The sequence below is a fragment of the Macaca thibetana genome, chromosome 20 (assembly GCF_024542745.1).
Source record: "Macaca thibetana thibetana isolate TM-01 chromosome 20, ASM2454274v1, whole genome shotgun sequence".
Classification (NCBI taxonomy): domain Eukaryota; kingdom Metazoa; phylum Chordata; class Mammalia; order Primates; family Cercopithecidae; genus Macaca; species Macaca thibetana.
The window spans coordinates 56,222,095-56,246,903 of NC_065597.1; the positions used below are offsets into that span (position 1 = coordinate 56,222,095).

Consider the following 24,809-nt stretch of genomic DNA (forward strand, 5'->3'; position numbering starts at 1 on the left):
GATGTACATAGGAAAGTAAATATAAAAGACCAGGACATAAGTCATCATCTTTGCAGTTTTGACACTTCAAATTGCACTTCTGTGGAAGTATACCTTCCATTTACAGATAATCCTAAGCCAAAACTGCTGTGGGTATGTGCAGTCATTTTCGGATATCCACTTGTTCCACTGGTAAAGAACATGGCCATGATCTCATTGTGTTTTGTCTTCACACAGGTGTGGCTGTCACTGGCACATCTGCAAAGGAAAAACTACAGTGACTGCATGTTAAACACAGCATCATAGACTGTTACCACTGAAACATTTTGAGAAGCTATCCACTTGAACCTCTTCATGTCGTGAATCAGGTGCCAGTGGGTTAGCCTGAATTACAGGGTAAAAGCCATCACTTTCTCTATCCTTTTGGGGCTTTCTAGAATCAAAACTCAACTTTGTCATCAAAAGCTTTGTAATAGCTGCTTTCCTAGCTTTTTAGTCTACAATCAAGAAGGATTGAAGCATTTTTAAAACTTGAGATTTTTATCATACCTCCCACAGAGTGAGGAGTCTGTGATCTTGCAATCATGGATAAGGAAGAATTTTCCCCTTCCCTCCCCTATAGATGCTTTAAAATGTGATTTTTAAAAATGGGTATGTTAATACAATACATGTTAGTAAAAGTCATGGGTACTGATGGGCCAACGAACTACAGCCTACTGGCAAAATCTGACCTGCCTCTTGTTTCTGTAAGTAAAATGTTATTGCCTATTCATTGATGTATTATCTGTGGTTGCTTTCACACTGCAATGGCAGAGTTGAGTAGCTGTGATGAGACTGACTATATGGCCTGCAAGGCCTTAAGTATTTATTCTCTGTCCCTTTTACAGAAAATGTTTGCTGAGGGTGGGCATGGTTGCTCACGCCTGTAATCCCAGCACTTTGGGAGGCTGAGGCGGGTGAATTACCTGAGGTCAGGAGTTCGAGACCAGCCTGGCCAAAATGGCGAAACCCTGTCTCTACTGAAAATACAAAAATTAGCCAGGAACAGTGACACATACGTGTAATCCCAGCTACTCAGGAGGCTGAGAATTGCTTAAACCTGGGAGGTGGAGGTTGCAGTGAGCCAAGATCGAGCCACTGTACTCCAGCCTGGGTGACAGAGCAAGACTCTGGCTCAAAAAAAAAAAAAAAAAGTTTGCCAACTATGAAAGGATGGTTTTTCTGTTTCCCACAAGGGAGTCTACATATATAGACTCTCTGGATATAGTAGACAATAACATTGAACAGGATCTAACCATCCATCCAGGGAAGAAAGAATTCCAGTTAAAGAGAAAGAAAACCTTTCAGTTCCAAAGGATAATCAGACTTCTATACAAATCACACATTAGGGCAGCTGCACACATACATATCAAGTGTCTAAGATGCACACGGATTTATCCAGGCATGTGGGGATGACAGTGAGTAGAAACAAAAAGGCCATTCCAGGCCATTCATGAGAAATATAGAAAAGCTATTTTCTTTTCTTCCTTCCTTCCTTTTTTTTTTTTTTTTTTTTTTTTGGACAGGGTCTCTGTCTCTCACCCAGGCTGGAGTGCAGTGGCTCAATCAACAGCTCATTGCAGCCTTGACCTCCTGGGTTCAAGCAATCTTCCTACCTCAGCCTCCCAAGTAGGCTGGGACTACAGACGTGCATCATCATGCCTGGCTAATTATTCTTATTTATGTAGAGAAGAGGTTTCACTATGTTTCCCAAACTGGTCTTGAACTCCTGGACTCAAACTATCATCCCACCTCAGCCTCCTAAAGTGATGATTTATGAGCATCAGCCACTGCGCCTGGCTGAAAAGCTGTTTTCAAAACCTGACAAAGCTACACCAAGTGTTCAATCTATGATTTCATAATTATCTCAGTTAATTAAAAATAGTGTCTATAGGCCAGGCGAAGTGGCTCACACCTGTAATCCCAGCACTTTGGAAGGCCGAGGTGGGCGGATCATGAGGTCAGGAGATTGAGACCATCCCGGCTAACATGGTGAAACCCTGTCTCTACTAAAAATACAAAAGATTAGCTGGGCATAGTGGAACATGTCTGTAATCCCAGCTACTTGGATGGCTGAGGCAGAAGAATTGCTTGAACTTGGGAGGCGGAGGTTGCAGTAAGCCAAGATTGCACCACTGCACTCCAGCCTGGGCAACAGAGCAAGACTCCGTCTAAAAAAAAAAAAATGGTATCTATAGCTGTGTTCCTATCACTTCCATCACCGATACTGTTGCCCTCAAAACCTGAGGCAGGGTTATCGTACTGATCTCTTAGTAGAGGCAGTACATACAGAAGTGAGGAGTGTAGGCTCAGCACCCATACTGCCTGAGTTTGAAAGTTAGCTCTGCCAGGTACGAGCATTTGACCTTATTCAGCGTATAATCGTAGTACCTAGGTTGCTGTGAGGTTTACATGAAGTAATATATCTGAAGTCCTTAGAATAGTTTCTGGCACATAACCATATCAATATAAGCTATGATTGCAATTATAACGTTATTTTTATTAGAACAGTACTTGGCCTTTGGCAAGAACTCGGTATTAGCAATTTTAAATGCGGTAGGAAAAAGTCCATAGTTGCAAGCATGCTCCCAAATCCTTGAGTAAAGGTAGGAAGCTCATTCTAGAGAAGGACTTTGCTGCCAGCCCAATTCTAAGAATTAACCAGTACCTGGCAAGAGTTCCAAGTAACCCATGGAAGCACTCCATGCTAGGCTTCAGCATCAGTGAAATTCAGTTTTATAATTGCATCCATTAACATTAAGCATTTTTCTTATTTTAACCTGATACCAGTGTTGCTGTCAGCAAGGGAATGGGATAGCCAACACTGAAGGACTGACTGTGATCAATTTCCCTGGGAGATCATAACAGCTCTGTGATTGATGCTGTGTTGCACTTCCAAGAGCCCTCTGCAGGAATGAAGGTCTTAATCCCCACAGGTGTTGTGGGAGCCCTCTTTAGAGATTGCCTTGACTGAAGAGAGCTGCTTTGTTAAAGGTCTTGACTCCTAGGGACAACCCACATTCAGTTACTGATCAATGTGGGTGTATAAAATCCAGGACCTCTTGCTTTAGCTGGGAACAGCTTTGAGGAGCTGTGCAACCTTCAGAGGTCCCAGAGGGTTGACTGAAGGCTTTGCAGGGAATACATTGCAAATAAATTTCTTTCTCTGCCCAATCCTACATTCTTTTTTTTTTTTTTTTTTTTTTTTTTTGAGACAGAGTCTCGGTCTGTCGCCCAGGCTGGAGTGCAGTGGCGCAATCTCGGCTCACTGCAAGCTCCGCCTTCCGGGTTCACGCCATTCTCCTGCCTCAGCCTCCTGAGTAGCTGGGACTACAGGCGCCCGCCACCGCGCCCGGCTAATTTTTTCTATTTTTAGTAGAGACAGGGTTTCACCATGGTCTCGATCTCCTGACCTTGTGATCCACCCGCCTCGGCCTCCCAAAGTGCTGGGATTACAGGCGTGAGCCACCGCGCCCGGCACCAATCCTACATTCTTACCCATCCTTCACAGGTGTTAATCCCAAAAGAACTCCTTAATAAACTTCCTATACACCAATCTCCATCTCAGGGGATCCCAACCTACAAAAAGCACTCCAAGCTCCTTCCTACTTCAGAGTTTAGTACTATTAATGCAGCAACAACTACCAACTGTTCTCTTTGCCTGTTGTTTTAATTTGCATTTTTCTAATCACTACTAGGTTTAATATCTTTTTATTGTTGCCTTTCCTTTTGGGAAGCTGTTCTACAATAAGCATGGCTACTCACTTCATCATCTCCTTAAGGTTCCCCCACCCCTCTCTGGAGTTCTCTGATACAATCAGCTTGGAGTGCAGATTTTCACATTTGGGTGCAATAGCATCTACTGCTGGGGCTAAAACATCATTGGTGATGATGCAGTTTGCTTTTGAAGACTGTAGTCTGTAGAGAATGTCTTTCTGGGTCAGCTGAGTGGTTCCTGGAATTAAAACTGTCCCTAAAGGGGCAGAAAAGAAACAGTGTTTAGAAGAAAGGCTTCATTATGTTATAGTAGTGTAGATACCATCTACACATTCTGTATTTCTCAGAATGAGTTAGTCAGTTTACCAGGAAGGTATCTATTTATCTTACTTCCACTTATCTGCTTTTGCCTTTCAAGGGATTTCAGAGTCTATGACCCTTTTGGCCTAACATGAAAGCATGTTAAATACTGGATAATTATTCTTTATTTGAAGACCATCCATAACTTTGAGCTTGAAGAAGGTTTTGATTGAAAAGTAATATTAACCAATATTTATTATTTGATTATATGTTTTAACTCATTCAGTCCCCACCAAAAAAATCCCCAAACATAAAAACTATGAATAACTTGCCCAAGATATCACTTAAGTAGTAAGTGACAGTGCAGGAACTGAACCCTGTAGCCTGACTCCAGAACTGTACACTTCACCACTTCAGCTTAGTGCCTCTTAAAACGTATATGATTGCTTTATGATTTCTTTCCAAAAGGACAGGTGGAGGCATTCATCTTTTCTGTGGTTCTATTCCTGCTGGTTGTATATTATACTGTAAGATGAAGTATAAGGATTAAGAGTGTCCTAGAACCAGACACTCTTATAGCTGGGACTTGGGACAAGCCACTTCACCTCTGTGAGCTTCAGGTTCTGCATCTGTAAAACGATATGACAATAATAGTACTTCTCTTACAGGATAATTAGGGGATTAAATGAGTTAAAACATGTAAAGAACTTAGAACCGTGCTCAGTAAGCTTTGGGTATTCTTTTCTCAAAGGATAAATGGACTCTCAAAAATATATAGATCTTCCTCCTGGGCCCCGCCACCCTTAAGTCCCAGACCCTTAAGAGAGGGATGGAAAGCATTCACTTCACAATAGGTTTTGCTCTTCCCAGGTGACACAGGAGGCAAGACAATTGGGGAACACATGTCTGCCATTCCTGGACTCTTGACACTGGCTCATCATTTCACTTTGGGAAGGACCAGTCCTCTCCAGCAGGGTTCTTCAAGAAACCGACAACCAGGACCAGAAAACAGGTTCTTTAGAATATCTTTTTTTTTTTTTTTTTTCTAATCAGGGTAACACAACAATTTTTGTGAGGCTGTAACGCTAAGGTTATCTTTTAAAGATGTTCCATCTAGGGATAAGGAATTAGCCTACTATGGCCTAACACTTTCATACAATTTAAAGGCACTCTGTGACAATAGGCCCACACCAGAATCAATGTATCATGATTACTTAGGTGTTCTGGAAAATCTCCCATCCAGCTTAGTATTAAATATGATCAGAAAGCAAACATTACTAACCTGTTCGCAGACAGGCCACATTTGCAAGCCACCACTCTGGGACCCTGGGTAGAATCAGAATTACCCGATCTCCTCTTTGTAGGGAACAGGCTTCTGAAAGTATATTGGCAAATTTTCTGGACAGAGATCCCAGTTCCTCAAAACTCCATCGCACCTCTTCTCCTTTTCCATTGATCCACCAGAAGGCTGGATTTGAAGGTTTCTTTCCAGCCTGAGGAAAGACAAACCAGTCACGGATTTAAAGGTTGTTATACAGCTAAATTCTGGGCCAACTGACTCAATGGAATAGATTAGCTGAAGAAAATTCACAAGTCATTAGTTAGAATATGGATGGAGTATTTGGAAATAACTCTGGGGGAGACACCATCCAGATGGATGACTAGAGATGCCCAGTACTAACCTCCTACCAGAAGGACCAAGACAGTGAGCAGATAACCACATGACAAATAGAATGTCAAAGGATAACACTGGAATTTAGCAAGGAAGTGACAAAACTCTCTGAGACCTGAAAACTAGAGATGAAAGTATAGAGAGGGAAGAACAGCAGCTGGCCAGGATCAGCACAGAATCCAGAGGGACTCCCTATTTTGGGGAAAATGTAAGTGGAAGATCCTCAGCAGTCCACATTCCCATCACAGATGCCTGAAAAACCACCTACAGGAGAGCCCCTCTGTCCTCACAGGCCCTGAGCCTAGTGAACGCTGTAGAGTATAGTACACTAGTATAGTATAACACTGTTCCAGAGAGGAAGTTCATACCAGGTCCCCCTGCAAGAAACCCCAGGATCCGAGCTGCTACAGCATGGCATCATTTTAGGAACAGAGCTACCACCATACTACATCTTGCCCTGGGGCCAATAGCCCCTGCATCTCCACATCCCTGGGGCCTTGCTGACATCTCCACACATTCCCCTAGAGGGCTGCAGCATTCCAACACCAGGTGGATCCAGTGATACGGCCAGGCCACTGGCACCCGAGCCTACACACAGCACTCTACACCCCAGGGAACAGGCAGTCCAGCACATCAGGGAGGCTGCCCCAGGACATAAGGCACTAAAGCACACTCCCCAGAGCCTGACAGCTACCTTCCTGAGCCTGCTGCCACGAATATGATCTTGCCCGCTCTCGTGGCAGAGCCGCTTTGTGCCTGCATTGCCATCTGGGGACCCAAGGACTGGCCCATTCAGGCCGCCACTACTACAAGTATCCATGTGCACTGCCAAAGGACCTGAGGTCTGACTCACTTGAGGCTTATCACCGCTACTGCCAGTGCCCATGAACACCACCTGGGAACCTGAGAATCAGCCTGCCTGGGACCCACTGGAGCCACTGCTGGCACCCTCATGATGAACAAAATAACACCTATCAATAACAATCTTGAATGTAAACAGTTTAAATTCCCCAGTTAAAAGATATGGACTGTATGGACTGACTGAATGGATAAAAAACAAGACCCAACTATAGGCTGCCTACAAGAAACTCACTTCACCTATAAAGATACACATAGATAGGGCCAGGCGCGGTGGCTCATGCCTGTAATCCCAGCACTTTGGGAGGCCGAGGAGTGGGGAACACGAAGTCAAGAGACTGAGACTATCCTGGCCAACATGGTGAAACCTGTCTCTACTAAAAATACAAAAATTAGCTGGGCATGATGGCATGCACCTGTAGTCCCACCTACTTGGGAGGCTGAGGCAGTAGAATCACTTGAATCCGGGAGGCGGAGGTTGCAGTGAGCTGAGATCACGCCACTGCACTCCAGCCTGGCAACAGAGTGAGACTCTGTCAAAAAAAAAAAAAAAAAAAAAAAAAGAAGATATACATAGGAAATGAAGAGATGGAAAATAATATTTCAAACAAATAGAAACCAAAAATGTGCAGGAATAGCTACGCTTATATCACATGAAATAGACTTTAAGTCAGTAAACACAAAAAGAGGCAAAGAAGGTCATTATATAATGATAAATAGATCAATTCAGCAAGAGGATATAACAATTGCAAATATATATGCACCCAACATCAGTGCACCCAGATATGTAAAGCAAATATCATTAGATGTAAACAAATAGACTCCAATACAACAATGTTTGGGACTTTAACACTCCACTCTCAGCATTAGACGGATCATCTAGACAGAAAATTAACAAAGAAACATTGATTTTATACTGCACTTTGGACCAAATGGACCTAACAGATATTTACACAACATTTTATCCAACAGCTACAGAATACACATTCTTCTTCTCATCAGCACATGGCATATTCTCCAGAATAGACCATATGTTAGGGCACAAAACAAATTTCAACAAATTTTTAAAAATTGAAATCATACCAAGTATGTTCTTAGACCACAAGGGAATAAACCTAGATATCAGTAATGAGGAACTTTGGAAAGTGTACACATACATGGAAATTAAACAACATGCTCCTGAATGACCAGTGAGTCGATGATGAAATTGAGAAGGAAAGCAAAAAATTTCTTGAAAATAATGAAAATGGAAACATATCAAAATCAATGAGATAAAGCAAACACAGTGTTAAGAGGGAAGTTTATAGCCATAAACACCTATATCAAAAAAGCAGAAAGATTTCAAATAAACAATCTAAGAATGCACCTCAAGGAACAAGAAAAGTAACGACAAAGTAAACCCAAAATTAGTAGAAAGAAAGAAATAATAAAGATCAGAGCAGAAATAAATGAAATTGAGGCAAAAATTACAAAAGATCAACAAAACAAATTTTTTTGAAGAAAAACAAAATAGACAAATCTTTAGTTAGATTAAGAAAAAAAGAGAGAAGACCCAAATAAATAAAATCAGAAATGAAAAAGGAGACATTACAACTGTACCACAGAAATACAAAGGATCATTAAAGACTGTTATGAACAACTATATGCCAGCAAATTGGAAAACGCAGAGGAAATGGATAAAGTCCTGGACGCACATAACTTACCACGACAGAAAACCTGAACAGACCAATAATGTGTAATGAGATTGAACCAGTAATAAAAAGCCCAGAATTGGATGACTTTACTGCTGAATTCTACCAAACTTTTAAAAAAGAACTAATACTAAATCTTTTTTTTTTTTTTTTGAGACGGAGTCACGCTCTGTCGCCCAGGCTGAAGTGCAGTGGCGCGATCTCGGCTCACTGCAAGCTCCGCCTCCCGGGTTCACGCCAAGATGGAGTCTCATTCTTGTCGTCTAGGCTGGAGTGCAATGGTGTGATCTTGGTTCACTGCAACCTCTGCCTCCCAGGTTAAAGCGATTCTCCTACCTCAGCCTCCCTAGTAGCTGGGATTATAGGCATGCACCACCATGCCTAGCTAATTTTTGTATTTTTAGTAGCGACACGGTTTAACCATGTTGGCCAGGCTGGTCTTGAACTCCTGACCTCAGGTGATCCGCCCGCCTCGGCCTCCCAAAGTGCTGGGATTACAGGCGTGAGCCACCACTCCCAGTCCTACCATTAATTTTTCTGAAAATCTTTTTAAAAATTGAAGAAGAAGGAATTCTTCCTAGTGCATTCTATCAGTCAGCATTACCCTGATACCAAAACTAGACAAAGACACCACACTTCCTAACTTCAAATCACACTACAGAGCTATAGTAACCAAAACAGCATGGTACTGGCATAAAAACAGATGCAGAGACCAATGAAACAGAATAGAGAACTCAGAAATAAACCCATGCATTTACATTGAACAGATTTTCAACAAAGGTGCCAAGAACATACACTGAGGAAAGGATATCCTCTTCAGTACATGGTCCGAGGAAAAGTGGTATCCATATGCAGTAGACTAAGACTAGAGCCCTATCTTTCACCATATACGAAAATCAACTCAAACTGGATTATAGACTTACATGTAAGACTCAAAACTATAAAACAACTGAAGAAAACAGCGCAAATGCTTCAAGTCATTGATCTAAGCAAATGTTTTATTTTTAATTTTAATTTTAATTTTTTAATTTTTACAAATTTTATAATACATTTAATAAACTCAGGCAGCTTCCTGAGCCAGAGTAGGCTCTGAGACGCCTCTAAGCAAATATTTTAGGGATAAGGATATGAAAACACAGGCAACAAAAACAAAAACAGACAAATGGGACTATACAGAGGTAAAAAGCTTCTGAACAGTAAAGGAAGCAATCAACAGAGAGAAGAGACAGGATGTAGAATGGGATAAAATATTTGTGAACTAGTCACCTGACAAGGAATTAATATTCAGAATATACAGGGAATGCAAATAAACCAACACCAAAAACAACAACCACCACCAACCAAACAAAAAACCAAACAAATAATTCAATTAAAAAATGGGCATAGAATCTGAATAGACATTTCTCAAAAGACATACTAATTGGCAGCAAGTATATGCAAAAGTGCTCAACATCATTAATCATCAGGGTAGTTCAAATCAAAACCACAATGAGATATGATCTTAACCCAGTTAGAATGGCTATTACCAAAAAGACAAAAGATAACAAATGCTTGAGAGGAAGTGGAGAAAAGGGAACTCTTAAACACTATTGGTGAGAATATAAATTAGTACGCCATTGCAGAAAACAATACAAAGACTTCTAAAAAACCTAAAAATAGAACTACCATATGATTTAGCAATCTCACCACTGGGTATTTTTTCAAAGGAAAGGAAATCAGTCTATCAAAGAGATATCTGCACTACCATGTTTATTGTAGCACTGTACATAATAGCCAAGATATGGAATCAACTTAAGTGTCCATCAACAGATGAATGGATAAAGAAAATGCGGTATATATACACAGTGCAATACTATTCAGCCATAAAAAAGAATGAAATTCGGTTATTTGTGGCCATATGTATGAAGTTGGAGGACATTATGTTAAGTGAAATAAGTCAGACATGGAAAGATAAATGCCACATGTTCTTACTCATATGTGGGAGCTTAAAAAAATGAGCTTCACTGAACTTCAGCCTGGGCAACAGAGTAAGACACTGTCTCTTAAAAAAATAAAAAATAAAAAAAAATTTTAAAAAAAGGAGCTCGGCCCAGTGCGATGGGTGGCTCACACCTGTAATGCCAGCGCTTTGGGAGGCCAAGGTGGGCAGATCACTTGAGACCAGGAGTTCAAGGTCAGCCTGGCTAACATGGCAAAACCCTGTCTCTACTAAAAATACAAAAATTAGCTGGCATGGTGGCAGGTGCCTGTAGTCCCAGCTACTCCGAAGGCTGAGGCACGAGAATTGCTTGAACCCTTGAGGCGGAGGTTGTAGTGGGCTGAGATCACACCACTGCACTCCAGCCTGAAAAGAGCTCATAGAAGTAGAGAGTGGAATTGTGGCTATTAGAGGCTGAGAAGGGTAGTGGGGAGAGGCGGATAGAAAGAGGTTGGGTAAGGGATGCAAAATTATAGCTAGATGGGAGGAATGAGTTCTACTGTTCTATAGCACTGTAGAGTGAAAACAGTTAAGAATAATTTATTGTATATGTTCAAAAAGCTAGGAGAGAGGATTTTGAATGCTCCCAGCACAAAGAAATGATACATGTTTGAGATGACGGGTAGTCTAATTACCCTGATTTGATCACTACACATTTTATACATGTATCAAAAAATATCTCTGTACCCCATAACTATGTATAATTATTACATAACTAAAAATAACAGGAAAAATAATAACTTGGGGTCCTTATTTCTAGACATTGGAAGCCATGTCATTTCTTTTGGCCCAAATCATTTCCCATTTAGCCTGATCATTTTTCTTTCCAATAAGTGAGAATTCTTGCATCCTTTATATTTTCCCCAAAGATTTTTCTGTGCCTCCTTTTCTACCATTTCTGACTCTCGGAATTACTTTTCACTCTTCTCCTTTTTATTTATTTATTTATTTTTTAAAGTCAACCTAGAATTCTACATTAATGTAATCCAGGGTCTCTCAATTAACCATGGAACTATTGACATTTCAGGTCAAATAATTCTTTGTTCTGGAGGCTGCCCTGTGCATTATGGGATATTTAGCAGAATCTCTGGCTTTTACTTGTTAGATGCCAGTAGCAACTGCCTCTGCCCCTATCATGGCAACAAAAATATTTCCAGACATTAGAGATGTTACCTAGGGGTAAAATCACTCCCAGTTGAGAAATTGTGGTCTGGCCTTTCCCCCATACCTTTTCCATATTAGTCCATTGGTCCAGGACATCTTTAGCAAAGTTGAAATACTCTGGAATCTCCAGTTTGAAGTCCTGTTTCATGGATTCATAGTTGGAAAAATTCTGAGGGGTTGCTCTTCTATTATCTTTATGCAATGCCCTCACAGAACCAAAAATTGTTAGGCGCTGGCAACACTTGGCATGATGTAGCATCTTCATGGTGACACAAGCTAGCATCAGTCTTGTTGGAAACTTTAGCACTCAGGATTTGCACAGAGACCAATTCATCTAAAAGACGAGCAAAAGGACATATATTTGTTTCTGTCCTGAAGGTAGCCACACCCCAAAGTGGCTAAGTTTTGTTATTATCATTGATAATCATTATGATGGTACCATTTTCTGCATACACTCTGTGTTCCAAACACTGTGCTCAGTGTTTTATATACACTTTCTTATTAAAGGCTCAGAGAAACCCTGTGAAGTAGGTACTATTATCATCTCTGTTTACAGATTGAGAAAATGACTAGTAAGAGGCATTGGCTGAATTTGAACCCAGAACTTTCAGGTCCTAGTCCATTCTCCAGAATACTGTGCACTATTGACTCCCACATGCATTTCTAAAGAAGTAAAGATCTGGGTCACCCACTTAATCTCACTGAAAGCAAAGGGCTAAGCCTTCTTGTCTAATATCTTTCACCTGCAGATTTCAAAGTAGGGCAGAAATGTTAAGGAGCATTTTTCACAGTGGATAATCTGTAGATGAAGAAATCGAGAGTAGCCCAATAAAAATTAGACATGAAAGCACTGTCACAGTTTATAAACTGTCTAGTTGATAGGCTGCAGTTCCCATGCTCTCAATAGGGGCCCATGCTACTTTCAAGTCCAGGCTTGGAGCTGCATTTACTAGAGATGTAATAATGGGGCTTTAATATTTAGGACTTTTGTGGGGGAGGCCCCTCTCGGCCATTGCCTGCTTCTGTGGGAAATCATTTGATCACAATGTCATTTACTTGGTTGAGGCTGTTAAAAATGCAGTTCTAGGGATTATGAGTGTTTGAAGTTCTCATTATACTTCCTGTAATTTTCCAAATTTCTTACACTGCAATACATATTACTCTCATAATCATTAAATCATCATTCTAACTACAATTCTAGCTGTAAGGCAGTCTGGCTATGTGGAAGCATTTCTGTATTGATACATTGCCAAAACAATACATAATTGCAGATGTCAGCTAAATGGAGAGTTTAGCTGACATCTACAATTATTGCGGTTTTACCCTAAACAGACCTGGTGTTTGGGCATCATGTTGATATACCCAATGCATCAGGAAACATGGGGACTTCTGTCTTTCCCATTTATTTGTGTGAAGACCTGACAACTCAGTGATCTTGAGCCCTCTGAGACCATCTGGTTTCAGCTTTTTCCTTTTTCACCTGCAAAGAAAACTGGAGACCCAGAGAGGGGAAACAGCCTGCTTTATTCTGTCATACCAGAGTTAGAACTAGAACTCTGGTCTTTGGATTCCCATTTGAATGTTTCTACTATCATTCAACAGGATTTCAACAGAGCAGTGGTTCGCAGTCCCGCTGTACATTTGAATCACCAAGAAAGCATTAAAAAAAAAATACTCTGATGCCTAGGTCTTGGATCAATTAAATGAGAATATTTGAGAGTGGGCTCTGGGACCATTTATATTTTTTAAAATGTCCTCAGATTTTAATGTGCAGCAGCCATGGTTGAGAATCACTGATTTAGAGACTGTGATTTGTGAACCAGCATCATCATCATTATCACCTAGAAGATTGTTAGAAATGCACATTCTCAGGCCCCACTCTAGATCTGCTGAATTGGTAGACGTTGACAAGATCCCAGGTGACTGGTATGTACATTCAAGTGTGAAAAGCACTGGTCTATAGCATGATGGTTAAATACATTGGCTACTGAGTCATATAGTCATGTGATATGGTCTCCCAGTTTTGCCACTTACGAACTGTGTGACCTTATTTGAATTATTAATCACTCTGAACCTCAGTTTCACATTTTACCAATGGAGCGACTAATAGAACCTCCATCAGAGATTTCTCCTGAAGACTGAATGGGATACTGCATGTGAAATGCTTATCATGGTGCCAAGCATATTACTAGAATAGGGGTCAGCAAACTTTTTCTGTGAAGGGCCAGACACTAAATATTTGAGGCTTTGTGGGCCATATGGTTCTGCTGCAGGTATTTAACTCTGCCATTGACAGAGTAGTCATTGACAATACATAAATATATTTTGGCATGGCTATGTTCTAATAAAACCTTATTTATGGATACTGACACTAGAATTTCATTTAATTTTCATGTGTCATGAATTGGTGTTCCTCTTTTAGTTATTTTTTCAACCATTAAAAAATTTAAAACCCATTCTTAGTACAAAGGCTATACAAAAACAGGCAGAGGGCTGGATTTGGCCCATGGGCTGCAGTTTGCTTATCTTTGCACTGTGATGTAAGCTCTACTAGAGCAGGGGCCTTGTCTGTTATGTTCCCGGGAAGCATTAGCAAAAATTTCTTGGCAGGCTTTAGGAGAAAAGGCTGCTCTTAAGAACAGAACTAAAATCACTCTGAATCCCAGTTGCCCTGCGGGTTAAGACCTTAAGTCCAACAACGTCATTCTGTTTGGCATTGGGGATTGGGTAGAGAGGGAACTACTGGACCCTGTTGTATGCTGGCAAGTCACAGCCTGTGCTCTTGGGTGCTCTCCTCTTAACAGAATTAGCAGCAGGTTTCCTTCAACTGAAAGAAGAAGTAACCAACACTACTTGTCTCTTTCTGTTTTTAATTTTTTTTCGCATAATATCTTCAAATGGCTCAAAAAAACCATAAAAGGTACATAGAAAAAAAAAATATCTGCCTCCCACCTCTAGTCTCAAAGCTGCCTGGTTTGCTCTCACCCCCAGGAAACCACTATTATTCTTTCTACTTATCTTTTCAGGATTTCTTTATGTGCATTCAAGCAAATGATGAGTATAGATTCTTATTTCTCCACCAATTTTACACAACAGGTAGCCCAGAATACACACTATTCTGCCCACTAAAAACATTTTTAACAACGTACCTTTTGAGGGCTTTCCATACCAGTGCACAGAGATCTTCATTCTATTTTTTTAAATGAGTATTTATTTATTTACTCTTTCCTTCCCCGCCCCCCCCCCCCACCACCGAAGACAGGATCTCACTCTGTCACCCAGACTGGACTGTAGTGGCATGACCATACCTCACTGCAGCCTTGAACTTCTGGGATGAAGTGATCCTTCTGCCTCAGCCTCCAGAGTACCTGGGATTACAAGTGTGTGCCACTGCACCCAGCTAAGTGTTTTAAACATTTTTTTTAGAGATGGGCTCTCGCTATGTTTCCCAGGCTGGTCTCAAACTCCTGACCTCAAGCAATCCTCCTGTGCTAAGCACTTTGCAGTTATTTATTATTATTTCCATTTTACAGACAAGGAAATATACACAAACACGCACACAGCCTCACAAAGCGCTAGGATCATAGGTGGGAGCCAACACACTTGGCCATGTTTTTTTCTTTTAACAGTTGCATGACATTCTAGTGAAGAACTGCACTGTAATTTCTTAAACTGGTCCCCTATCAATGATCACTTGAGTTTTTGTATAATTTTGCAATTTAGATAAAATGTTGAAACTATTTCTTCCAAAAGGAATGTCCTGATTCTTTCATTACTTGGATGTGAAAATGAATAGTATTTTTAAATGGTTGTGAGGTATTAGAAAAAATTTCTGATTCTATTAAATAAGAGGCAGGAATTTGGACAAATATCATAAGGTCTTGAGCTTCATTCTTGGTAGGTTGGCATGATTCATTTATTTATTCAACAATTATTAATCACTTGCCATGAATTATTTCAGACATAGAGGATATAGGAGGGAATGAAAGAGACAAGGTCCTCCCTGCTCTCATGGAAGGACACATACAGTAAACAAGGGAATAAATAAATGTGATGTTACACAAGAAAACAAAGAGAGTAATGGGAGAAAAGGGACCTTTTAGAAGGTCTCTCTAGGGAGGTAACATTTTTGCAGAGATCTGGCAGGTGGTTGTACTGTTAAGCACTTTGCAGTTATTTATTATTATTTTCACTTTACAGACAAGGAAGTATACACAAACAGATACAAACTGGACCCTGTTGTATGCTGGCAAGTCACAGCCTGTGCTCTTGGGTGCTCTCCTCTTAACAGAATTAGCTGGCAAGTCTAATATTTAAATTGGACAATGCATTTATTCATTACCCATATATTTATTGAACACTTGCTATATGCCAGACCTGTACTAAATGCTGAAAATATAGCTGTGAACAAGACACAGCTGGTCTTGCTCCCATGAAGCTTATAGACTATTAAGGAAGACATTATATAATTATGTAAATATCAATATGATTGGGGATAAATATACCATACTTAGCTTGCTGAATCTGAATAGAATCAAGAGTTTAGTATGATTTCTTCCCTAGCTTCCATACAATACGCTATACCACATTCAGAATCCTTCAAACGTATGTTGAAAAGAAAATTGATCAGTCATTTGGAGCTTAAAATGAACCTAACCATTCTGTTCTACCAAAAAGCAAATATCAACATCCTCTTCATCAAAACCATAAGATTGCCTTCTCCTCAGCAAAGTTCTTTTCCTCCCTTTTCATTGATCTTAGCATTTTACAACTTCTATTTCCCAGGTTTATAAAATTATTTGTAGGTAAAAGAGCTGAGATAACTTTTCCAGGGTGACTCCGGATTTTTATAGTGAGCCACACTGATAAGGAAAACTCTTCTAAGAAAGACAGTACCACCCCTGGTCAGATGGGCTCTGAAAGTATTTAAGGTCTCATCTGAAATGCAAGATCTTTGTCCCTACAGCCAAGGGGGCTTTAGCCTCTCCACATCTCCATAAACATCCTCCCTCTAAGTATAAGAGTAACAACAGTAGTTTAACATATACAGCCTCAATGCAAGGTAAAGCCACTGCTGTTCTCTCCAACCCCAACCAGACCCTGCCTGAAACCCCTCCTGTACAGAAATTTTGCAGCTGCCCTTGACCACCTAAAGGAGAAAACTGGCTGCTCTTAGGTTTGCATCTGTGTTTCTCAAAGTTTCCTAGAAGTAATTTACATACGTTCTGGATGATGCAGAAGATCTGTCACCCAGCAAGGTGGGGAGCTAAGCAGACAGAACAGTGAAAAACTCAGCCACTACCTGGTCTTTTTTTTTTTTTTGAGATGGAATCTTGCTCTGTCGCCCAGGCTCAAGTGCAGTGGTGCAATCTCAGCTTACTGCAACCTCCACCTCCCAGGTTCAAGTGAGTCTCCTGCCTCAGGCTCCCAAGTAGCTGGGGTTACAGGCACCTGCCACCACACCTGGCTAATTTTTTATTTTCAGTAGAGATAGGGTTTCACCATGTTGACCAGGCTGGTCTTGAACTCCTGGCCTTAAGTGATCTTCATCTGCCCACCATAGCCTCCCAAAGTGCTGGGATTACAGGCGTGAGCCACCACATCCGGTTCAATTAAAATTAAAATTTTAAAAAATCAAGTTAACACATGTACATACTTTTTCAAAAAATCAAATAGCACCAAAAGGCTCAATATGAAAACTCAGCTGCTACATTTATAGCCTTTTGTGTGTGCATACAAATAGGCTTAATATCACTTAATAGATAGTATCACACAACTGAGAAATTCTGAGAGAAACTTTGGCTGCCCAAGACTTTAATGACAGCATTTTTGATTGTTGGTTTTGTTCATCTGTTTGTTATCTTTGCTAAAAATCAGACGTGCCAGTTCAGGAAATCTTACACAGGAGAGGAGATGAGGTACTCACTAGTTAACAGATTCCAACACAGCTGGAGATTATGGCAGACTTGTTTCCTAGAAGAGCAGCCCTGAATCTTGAGTTCTCACATCTGCTTTTTCCTCGTAGCGGTCAAAACAAGAGGGAGGAGCAGCCTGACAACCCGGAGGAGCAAGACTGGCCCAAAGCACTTTCCTTGATTGGTGGAGACATTCTGGAGGAGGAGCCAAATTCTGGGCTAAAGTTTACAATGAAAGTTTGCACGACTCCCAGCGGTTCCTCTTACAGGTAATGATTTACATACACGGCAAGCTTTTGAGGGGCCGATAGAGCAAATTATTCACAAGAAGGAAAGGGTCCAAGGAGTTGCTGAAGTGGTTAGTTCTGTAAAGGGGCAAAGAAAGCACTTTTCAGAAGGAGGAAAGAACAGATGGAGGAAGCCATAGAGAAGTTTTGAAATTGAAAGGAAAGAAGTTGAGGGGTGGTTATGGGTTGGCTTAAATCTCAGCAAACACGTTGATGTGTTTATCTGTTGAAGTGGCAGGACTAAACATAAACGCTATCAGGTTACTTATTCCCCTGCTCAGCTCTTTCAGTGCTTCTCTTTCCTTTCCAGGTAAAATCCGAGTTCTTACATGAATTGCAAGGAGTTGCATAATCTGGCACAAGGTCCTCTGATCCACAGCCCATTCCCCTTCCTCTGCCTCACTGAGGACAGCCACCAGCCTCTTTGCTTTTTCTCAAACACACTTGCCTGTTTCAGCCTCAGGCTTTCTGAATTCACAGTTCCCACTGATTGGAACTCTTCCCTCAGATATCCCCCTGGCCAAATTCTTCATTTTATGAGGTGTCCTATTAAATAACTCTTCCCTTACCACATTTTTCTAAAGTACCATTCTTCATTTTTTCTCTTTTACCTTTTTTTTTTTTTTTTTAACTTTTTACATCTCTTACTATCACCCTTGAGGGTAAAAACTATTTTGTTTGATGGTGTATCTATTGCCTGGAATAGCTACTGGCAAATTTTAGGCATTCAATAAATAGTTGATGGATTTGTGAATAAATAAAGGACTCTTTCAATTACACGTGATAGAGACCCAACTTAAATTTACTTAAAGAGGAATTTGTTGGTCACTTTTGAGTTCTAGGAATCTTTCGTTGTTGATTCCTTGGGATTTTCTGTGTAATCACAATACTTGTAAATAAGTAAACAGATTTTACTTATTTCTTTTAGATCTATATGCCTTTTATTTCCTTTTCTTGCCTTATTGCACAAGCTAGAATGTCTAGCTCTATGTTGAATAAAAGTGATGAGAGCAGACATCCTTGCCTTGCTTTTGATCTTAGAGGGAAAACATTCAGTCTTTCATGGTTAGGTACAATATTAGCTATAGGTTTTGTGTCGATGCCCTTTATCAAGTTGAGGAAATTCTCCTCTATTTCTATTTTTTTCTGAGAATTTTTATCATTAATAGGTGTTGAATTTTGGCAAGTGTTTTTTTCTGCATCAGTTACTATAAGCGTGTGATGTTTTTCTTCTTTAGCCTGTTAATAAGATAGATGACACTGATCTTCTAATATTGAACCAGCCCTGCCTCCCTGGAATAAACCTCGCTTGGTCCTAGTGTATATTTCTTTTTCTGTATTGCTGAATTCTATAGTTATGTCTCTTGACAAATTTTAGAAGTTTTCAGCCATTATTTCTTGGAGTAAATTTTTAGTCCCCATGTAGATCTTTTATGATAGTTTCACGGGTCCCTGAGGCTCTGTTCTTTTTTTTTCTTTTTTTCCAATTCTAGTTTCTTTCTGTTGTTCAGGTTGAGTAAATTCTGGCATCCAGTTCTTTGATTTTTTTCTTCCGTTATTTCTATTCTGATGTTAAGCTCATTATTAGAGATAGGGAAAAAAAGGGTTTTTTCCCTCTCACATAGCACTCAACATAATGTTAGCAGTGGTGAATCCATACGGATCTACAGTAACTTGATTCTTGCCTCTTCAAAGGAAATAATTCATCCAAGAGGCATCATAAGGCAGAGTGAGAGACTGAGGCAAGTTTTTGAGCAGGAGTGATAGTTTATTAGAAAGTTTTAGAGCAGGAACCAAAGGAAGAGGGGCAAGCAGGCAACTTGAGAGATCCAGGTGCCCTGTTTGACTTTTGACTTGGGGTTGTATACATTGGCATGCTGCCAAGGTTTTGTATCTCTCCTTTGATTTTTCCTTGGCGTGGGCTGTCTGCATGCGCAGTGGCCTGTCAGCACTTGGGAGGGGCTGTATGTGCAGTGTCTTTTACTGACGTTGTGCACATGCTCATTTGAGGCATTTTTCCCTTACCAGTCAAGTGTTCCTAGAGGAAAGTTGTATACCAGTTAAATTCTGCCACTTTGCCACTTTGTATGCATGCTTAAGCACACTTGTCCAACTCCTGAGATCTTAGTGGAAAGCAGCTGATCACCACCCTTAGGTGTTTTCTATCTCTTAGGAGATTGCCTTTCCCTGGCATCTACTGCAACCAATTATTATTTTAGAGTGACAGTTTAATAACTGCCTGGCTATCACCTGATTGTCGCCTGACATTCTTGCCTTTCCTGCCTTGCCCATATCTGCCTGACTACCTACTCTAACAATAACACTTCTGACACTAGATGTGTGGGGGATTTTCACTACACCAAGCAATTCTCCAGTGTACACCAGCTTGGGTGTCATGTCCTACTTCAGTTCAACACTATCTACCTGGAAATGGTGTCAAATCTTACAGGTTAAGATCTCAATCTGTAAACCAAAAAGTATCTGAGACAGGTCTCAATTAATTTAGAGGTTTATTTTGCCATGGTTAAGGATCATGACCCATGACACAGCTTCAGGAGGTCCTGAGAACATGTGCCCAAGGTGATTGGGTTACAGTTTGATTTGATACATTTTAGGGACAAAGACATTATAGGCAAAGACATAAATCAATACATGCTCAGGAGGCTCAGTCAGAAAAATTGCTTGAACCTGAGAGATGGAGGTTGCAGTGAGCTGAGATCATGCCACTGCACTCCAGCCTGGGCACGCCAGCCTGGGTGACAGAGCGAGACTCCGTCTCAAAAAAAAAAAAAAAAAAGTTTATATGTTGGTTCAGCCTGGAAAGTTGGGACATCTCAAAGGAGGAGGGGCTGGGTTTTCAGGTCATAGGTGGACTTAAAGATCTCCAGATTGGCAATTGGTTGAAAGGGCTAAGCTCTGGCTGAAGAGTTGAAATCAGCTTGAGTTAAGGTAAAGGGTGGGGAGTTGCAGAAACCAAGGTTCTTTTCAAGTAGATGAAGCCTCCAGGTAGCAGGCCTCAAAGAGAACACTTGTGAATGTCTCTTATTAGACCTCAAAAGGCATCACACTCTCTGGAAAGACATAGTAAAGATGAAGAAGGAATTAATGAAATCAACTATAACCTAATTGTAGCAGTAATAGAAATTTTTAAATCCTCTTGAAGTTGCTGCAACTTTAACTTGAGTTACACTCAAGTTAAAAGAGAATATTAACAGCCTGTCTTCTCTCTGTGGTCAGTGGACCTTATCTATACTTCTCAACTCCACATTCCTCAAAGTTTATTACAGGCCCAGTAAGTCCCTGCTTACCTCCCTAGCATGGCTGCAGGGTCACAAGACCGGTAAGTTTAAGTTGCAAGACATGTTTTTCTCAAGATGTAAGAAATGTTGTAATGCTTGATTAATTGCCTTTGTTTCTCACTTCTGTAACTTGCTTCCCACCTCACGGAGTTCCCACCTTAAGATGTTTAAAACTAGGGAAAGCCCTTTGTTTGGGACTCAGACTTTCTGGACATATGTCTGGCTGAGCTGGTGATCACCTTAATAAACTCTCCTGAACCTTTTTCAGTCTCTGCAGTCTTTGGTTGTCCTGTAACATTTCTAGGGGCCTCGTCTGGGATTGGAAATGGCAGATTTTCTGTCTCCTTTGCCTGTGGACTAGAGCCCCAGGACATGGGAGACCTGGGGTCCTTGGCACCACCGGGAGAGTTTCAGCCCGGAAGGAGAACGGCCTGGCCCTCCTGCATTCTGGAGCCTTCCCCAGATAGTGCAAATGGAACCAGTAGAAAGGGTTGCAGGACAGTCACAGGAGTAGTGCACAGACATCTGAACCGTGGTAAGATTTGGGCCCTAAGGCAAGACCCGTCCCATAAAGACGGAAGGGGAGCCTGATCACCTCCTAGGGAGTGACAATTAGTCTGACCCAAGGGGGTTGGGAACACTGGGAGAGGTCCATTGACTTGGACAAAACTCATGCCCTAACTGACACCAGATGCGGGTGGGGCTCGCGAGTCAGAAAGGAAAACCGTTTCGGGGACAGGGGACGTGTGTGAAAGTGGGTGAAAGAGATGGTCTCAGAAAAGACCAATGTGGGGCGTGACATGGGGAGGCACAGCTCTCTTAGTGTGAACTGTGTGCTCCGAGGCGAATGTGGGAAAAACCAGACCTAGGATGCTGCATACAACCCATAGGACCAGCTCTACGGCTTCAGCTAGCTGTGACAGGAATTAAGGCATGCTCCTGGCTAAGCAGTGTCTGAACCTCCCATAATAGGACCTGATCTAGTGGATCCAAGAGTGAAAGTGTGCCATGAGGGAAGAAATGGGAGGAAAAACGTCAAAGCCTACTCCACTGGACTGTATGCTGAGAAACTTTAAAAAAGGTTTTAATGGTGATTATGGGGTTAAGCTAACGCCACAGAAACTGAGAAGCCTTTGTGAGATAGACTGGCCATCTTTTAATGTAGGGTGGCCAGCTGAAGGGACAATAGACAGGGAGATAACTGGCTGAGTGTTCTGGGTAGTCACTGGGGTTGGAGAACAGCTTGGGCACCCAGATCAGTTCCATATATCGACTCCTGGCTAAGAGTAATTCAAACTCACCTTAAGTGGCTGTAGGCCTGCTTTGAGAACTACTGTAAGACTCTGATGGCCCAGATAAAACCAGGAACCATAGAAAAAGACTGCAAGGCATCAGAAAAAGAAAAGGAGTCACAGGAAAAGCAGAAAAATACGTGTCCTACAGGTCACACCTGAAGAGTTAGAAAGTCCACCCCCCATACACCAATTATCCATCCCTGGCAAGGCTTAGACAGGAGGCTGCCCCGGCTGCCTCCAGAGACTCAGACTCAGAAGAAAGCATCCCTCAGGCAACACCACGCAGAGAGGAGCCAGAGCCCTTGCCTGAAAAGCCAAGGGAGGAACTCCAGGGGGATGAGATTGGCCCCCTTAGGTCGGGCCATGCCCGAGCAATGCAGATGCCCCTCTGAGAAACAAGGGGACAAATTTATTTAAATGCACAGAATTAAGTCCAAGGGGGAGGATGGCTCTTCATTTATCAGCCCTTCTCTACTACTGATCTCTTAAATTGGAGACAACATAGTCCCTTCTATACAGAGAAGCCTCAGGCTCCTATAGATCTAATGCAGTATTTTTCCTAAGTCACAATCCTGGGCTGATTGCAAAAAACTTCTTCTGTCATTATTTAACATGGAAGAGCACTGTAGAGTTATACAAGCCACTCTCCAGTGGCTAGAGAACAATGCACCTGCAGGCATAGGAGATAATGAGGCAGAATGCACAACAAGCACTCCCAATAGAGGCTGACCCAGGCTGGGACCCTAACCAGGCTCAAGGGCTACAAAGTTTGCAGTGTTATCAAGAGGTACTCCTAAATGGAATAAAGGCTGGAGGGAAAAAGGCCACCAATATTGGAAAGGTCTCAGAGGTCTGCCAGAAGCCAGATGAAAGTCCCAGTGAATTTTATGAGGGGCTCTGCAAGGCTTAATAGCTTTACACGCCATTTGACCCAGAGGCTGTGGGTAGTCAGTGTATGGTAAATGTGCATTTGTAAGCCAGGCACAAGGAGACATAAAGTGAGATCTTCAGAAGTTAGAAGGTTTTGAAGGCATGAATATTACCCAGCTTATCCAGGTGGCTACTAATGTGTCTGTAAATCGGGATGTGGAGGTCAGGAGAGAAGCTAGATGCAGGGCTAAGGAAAAGGCAGACTTGTTGGTGATGGCCTTAGTTGGAAGAGAAACTGGTTTTGTGAGAGGACGTGGTTGTGGTCGCAGTTGTGGTGGAGGACAAGCTAGGCAAACCGGAAAGCTAAGCCAGGACAAGAGGGCCGACCTAGGCTTGAGAGAGATCAATGTGTGAGATGCAAGCAGATGGGTCACTGGAAGAATGAATGCCCAGAAAGAGAAAAGGATAAAGGCAACAATCAGGGAATGAATGAATGCCCAGAAAGTGAAAAGAATAAAGGCAACAATCAGGGACAAAACCGCTGGCCAGAACCCCTTGCCACCAGTCTGGCAGGAATAAATGATTTTTATGAGGACTGAGACAGACTGGGCTCCATTTCATTAGGCCCCAAGGAGCCTATGGTCTCAATGGAGATAGGGGGCTGGAAAATGGACTTTATGGTTAATACTGGTGTGGAGCACTCAGTAGTAACTCAAGCAATTGGGCCATTGTCTAAAAATTATGTCAATATAATTTGAGCTACAAGAGTAACAAAAAAGAGGCCTCACTCCAAACCTAAAAGATGTGTGATTGGAGGACAGGAAGTCCAACATGAATTTTTATATTTGCCAAATTGTCTGGTGCCCTTGTTAGGAAGAGACTTGCTCCAGAAATTGCAAGCACAAATCTTTACACCAGAAGGGAACATGACTCTAAACTTAGGTCAAAGAAAAGCCACGATAATGACCCTTACTGTCCCAACAACAGAGGAATGGAGACTCTATCAGAGATGCAAAATTTGTAAAGATGCATTTTGCCAGCAGGAAAATGAGGCAATATATAAGGAATTATTTCTCAAGCTGCCAGGGTTCTGAGCAGAAGAAAATCCCCTGGGGCTAGCCATAAATCAGGCACCCGTAGTGGTAGAACTGCTGCAGGACACTTACCCAGTGTGAATCCATCAGTATCCCATCCCAGCAGCAGCCACCCTGGATTACAAAGCATATAGACTGGCTCTTTAAATTTGGGATAATAAAAAGATATGCCTCTTCTCGGAAAACTCCATTGCTACCCGTATTAAAACCCTCCGGAGGTTACCAGCCAGTACAGGATTTGCGGGCCGTAAATAATGTTGCAGCTACATTATATGCCATTGTGCCCAACCCATGTAGAATGCTTGGGTGAATTCCTGTTGACACTGCTTGGTTTACGTGCTTAAGACATAAAGGATGGATTCTTCTGCGTCTGACTAGCTCCTGAAAGCCAGGGCATCTTTGCCTTTGAGTGGGGCTCATCACAGTATACTTGGACCAGACTCCCCCAAGGATTTAAAAACTCCCCAACCATTTTCAAGAAAGCACTAGCCTCAGACCTGAAGGCTTTCATACTGACAAGCGACCACTGTGTCCTGTTGCAGTACATAGATGATTTATTGTTGGCTGTACCCACAAAAGAAGAGTGCTTTCAAGGCACAGAAAGCCTCCTTCATGTTCTGTGGGAGGCTGGCTATAAGGTATCTAAGGAAA

The 24,809-nt window shown here is 41.6% G+C and overlaps 1 protein-coding gene and 1 long non-coding RNA gene across 4 annotated transcripts in view; one reads left to right on the forward strand and one right to left on the reverse strand.

The window, feature by feature from the left end:
• Positions 1 to 24,809, reverse strand: part of ACSM3 (acyl-CoA synthetase medium chain family member 3) — a 63,581-nt gene that overhangs the window by 16,789 nt on the left and 21,983 nt on the right. For 2 of the 3 annotated variants that reach the window (XM_050774841.1, XM_050774842.1), the window contains 4 exons: positions 11,463 to 11,732; positions 5,318 to 5,528; positions 3,784 to 3,991; positions 94 to 237 (listed from right to left, as the gene is read on the reverse strand). In XM_050774841.1, the coding sequence (XP_050630798.1) occupies positions 94 to 237; positions 3,784 to 3,991; positions 5,318 to 5,528; positions 11,463 to 11,681 (782 nt within the window). In that variant the 5' untranslated portion in view covers positions 11,682 to 11,732. Of the gene's footprint in view, positions 1 to 93; positions 238 to 3,783; positions 3,992 to 5,317; positions 5,529 to 11,462; positions 11,733 to 17,324; positions 17,761 to 24,809 lie in introns of those variants that run through there. The other variant, XM_050774840.1, reaches the window with a different exon arrangement.
• Positions 221 to 15,769, forward strand: LOC126944952 (uncharacterized). Its single transcript, XR_007722243.1, has 3 exons — positions 221 to 375; positions 4,906 to 5,047; positions 14,657 to 15,769. It is a non-coding gene; the product is annotated as an uncharacterized LOC126944952 (long non-coding RNA).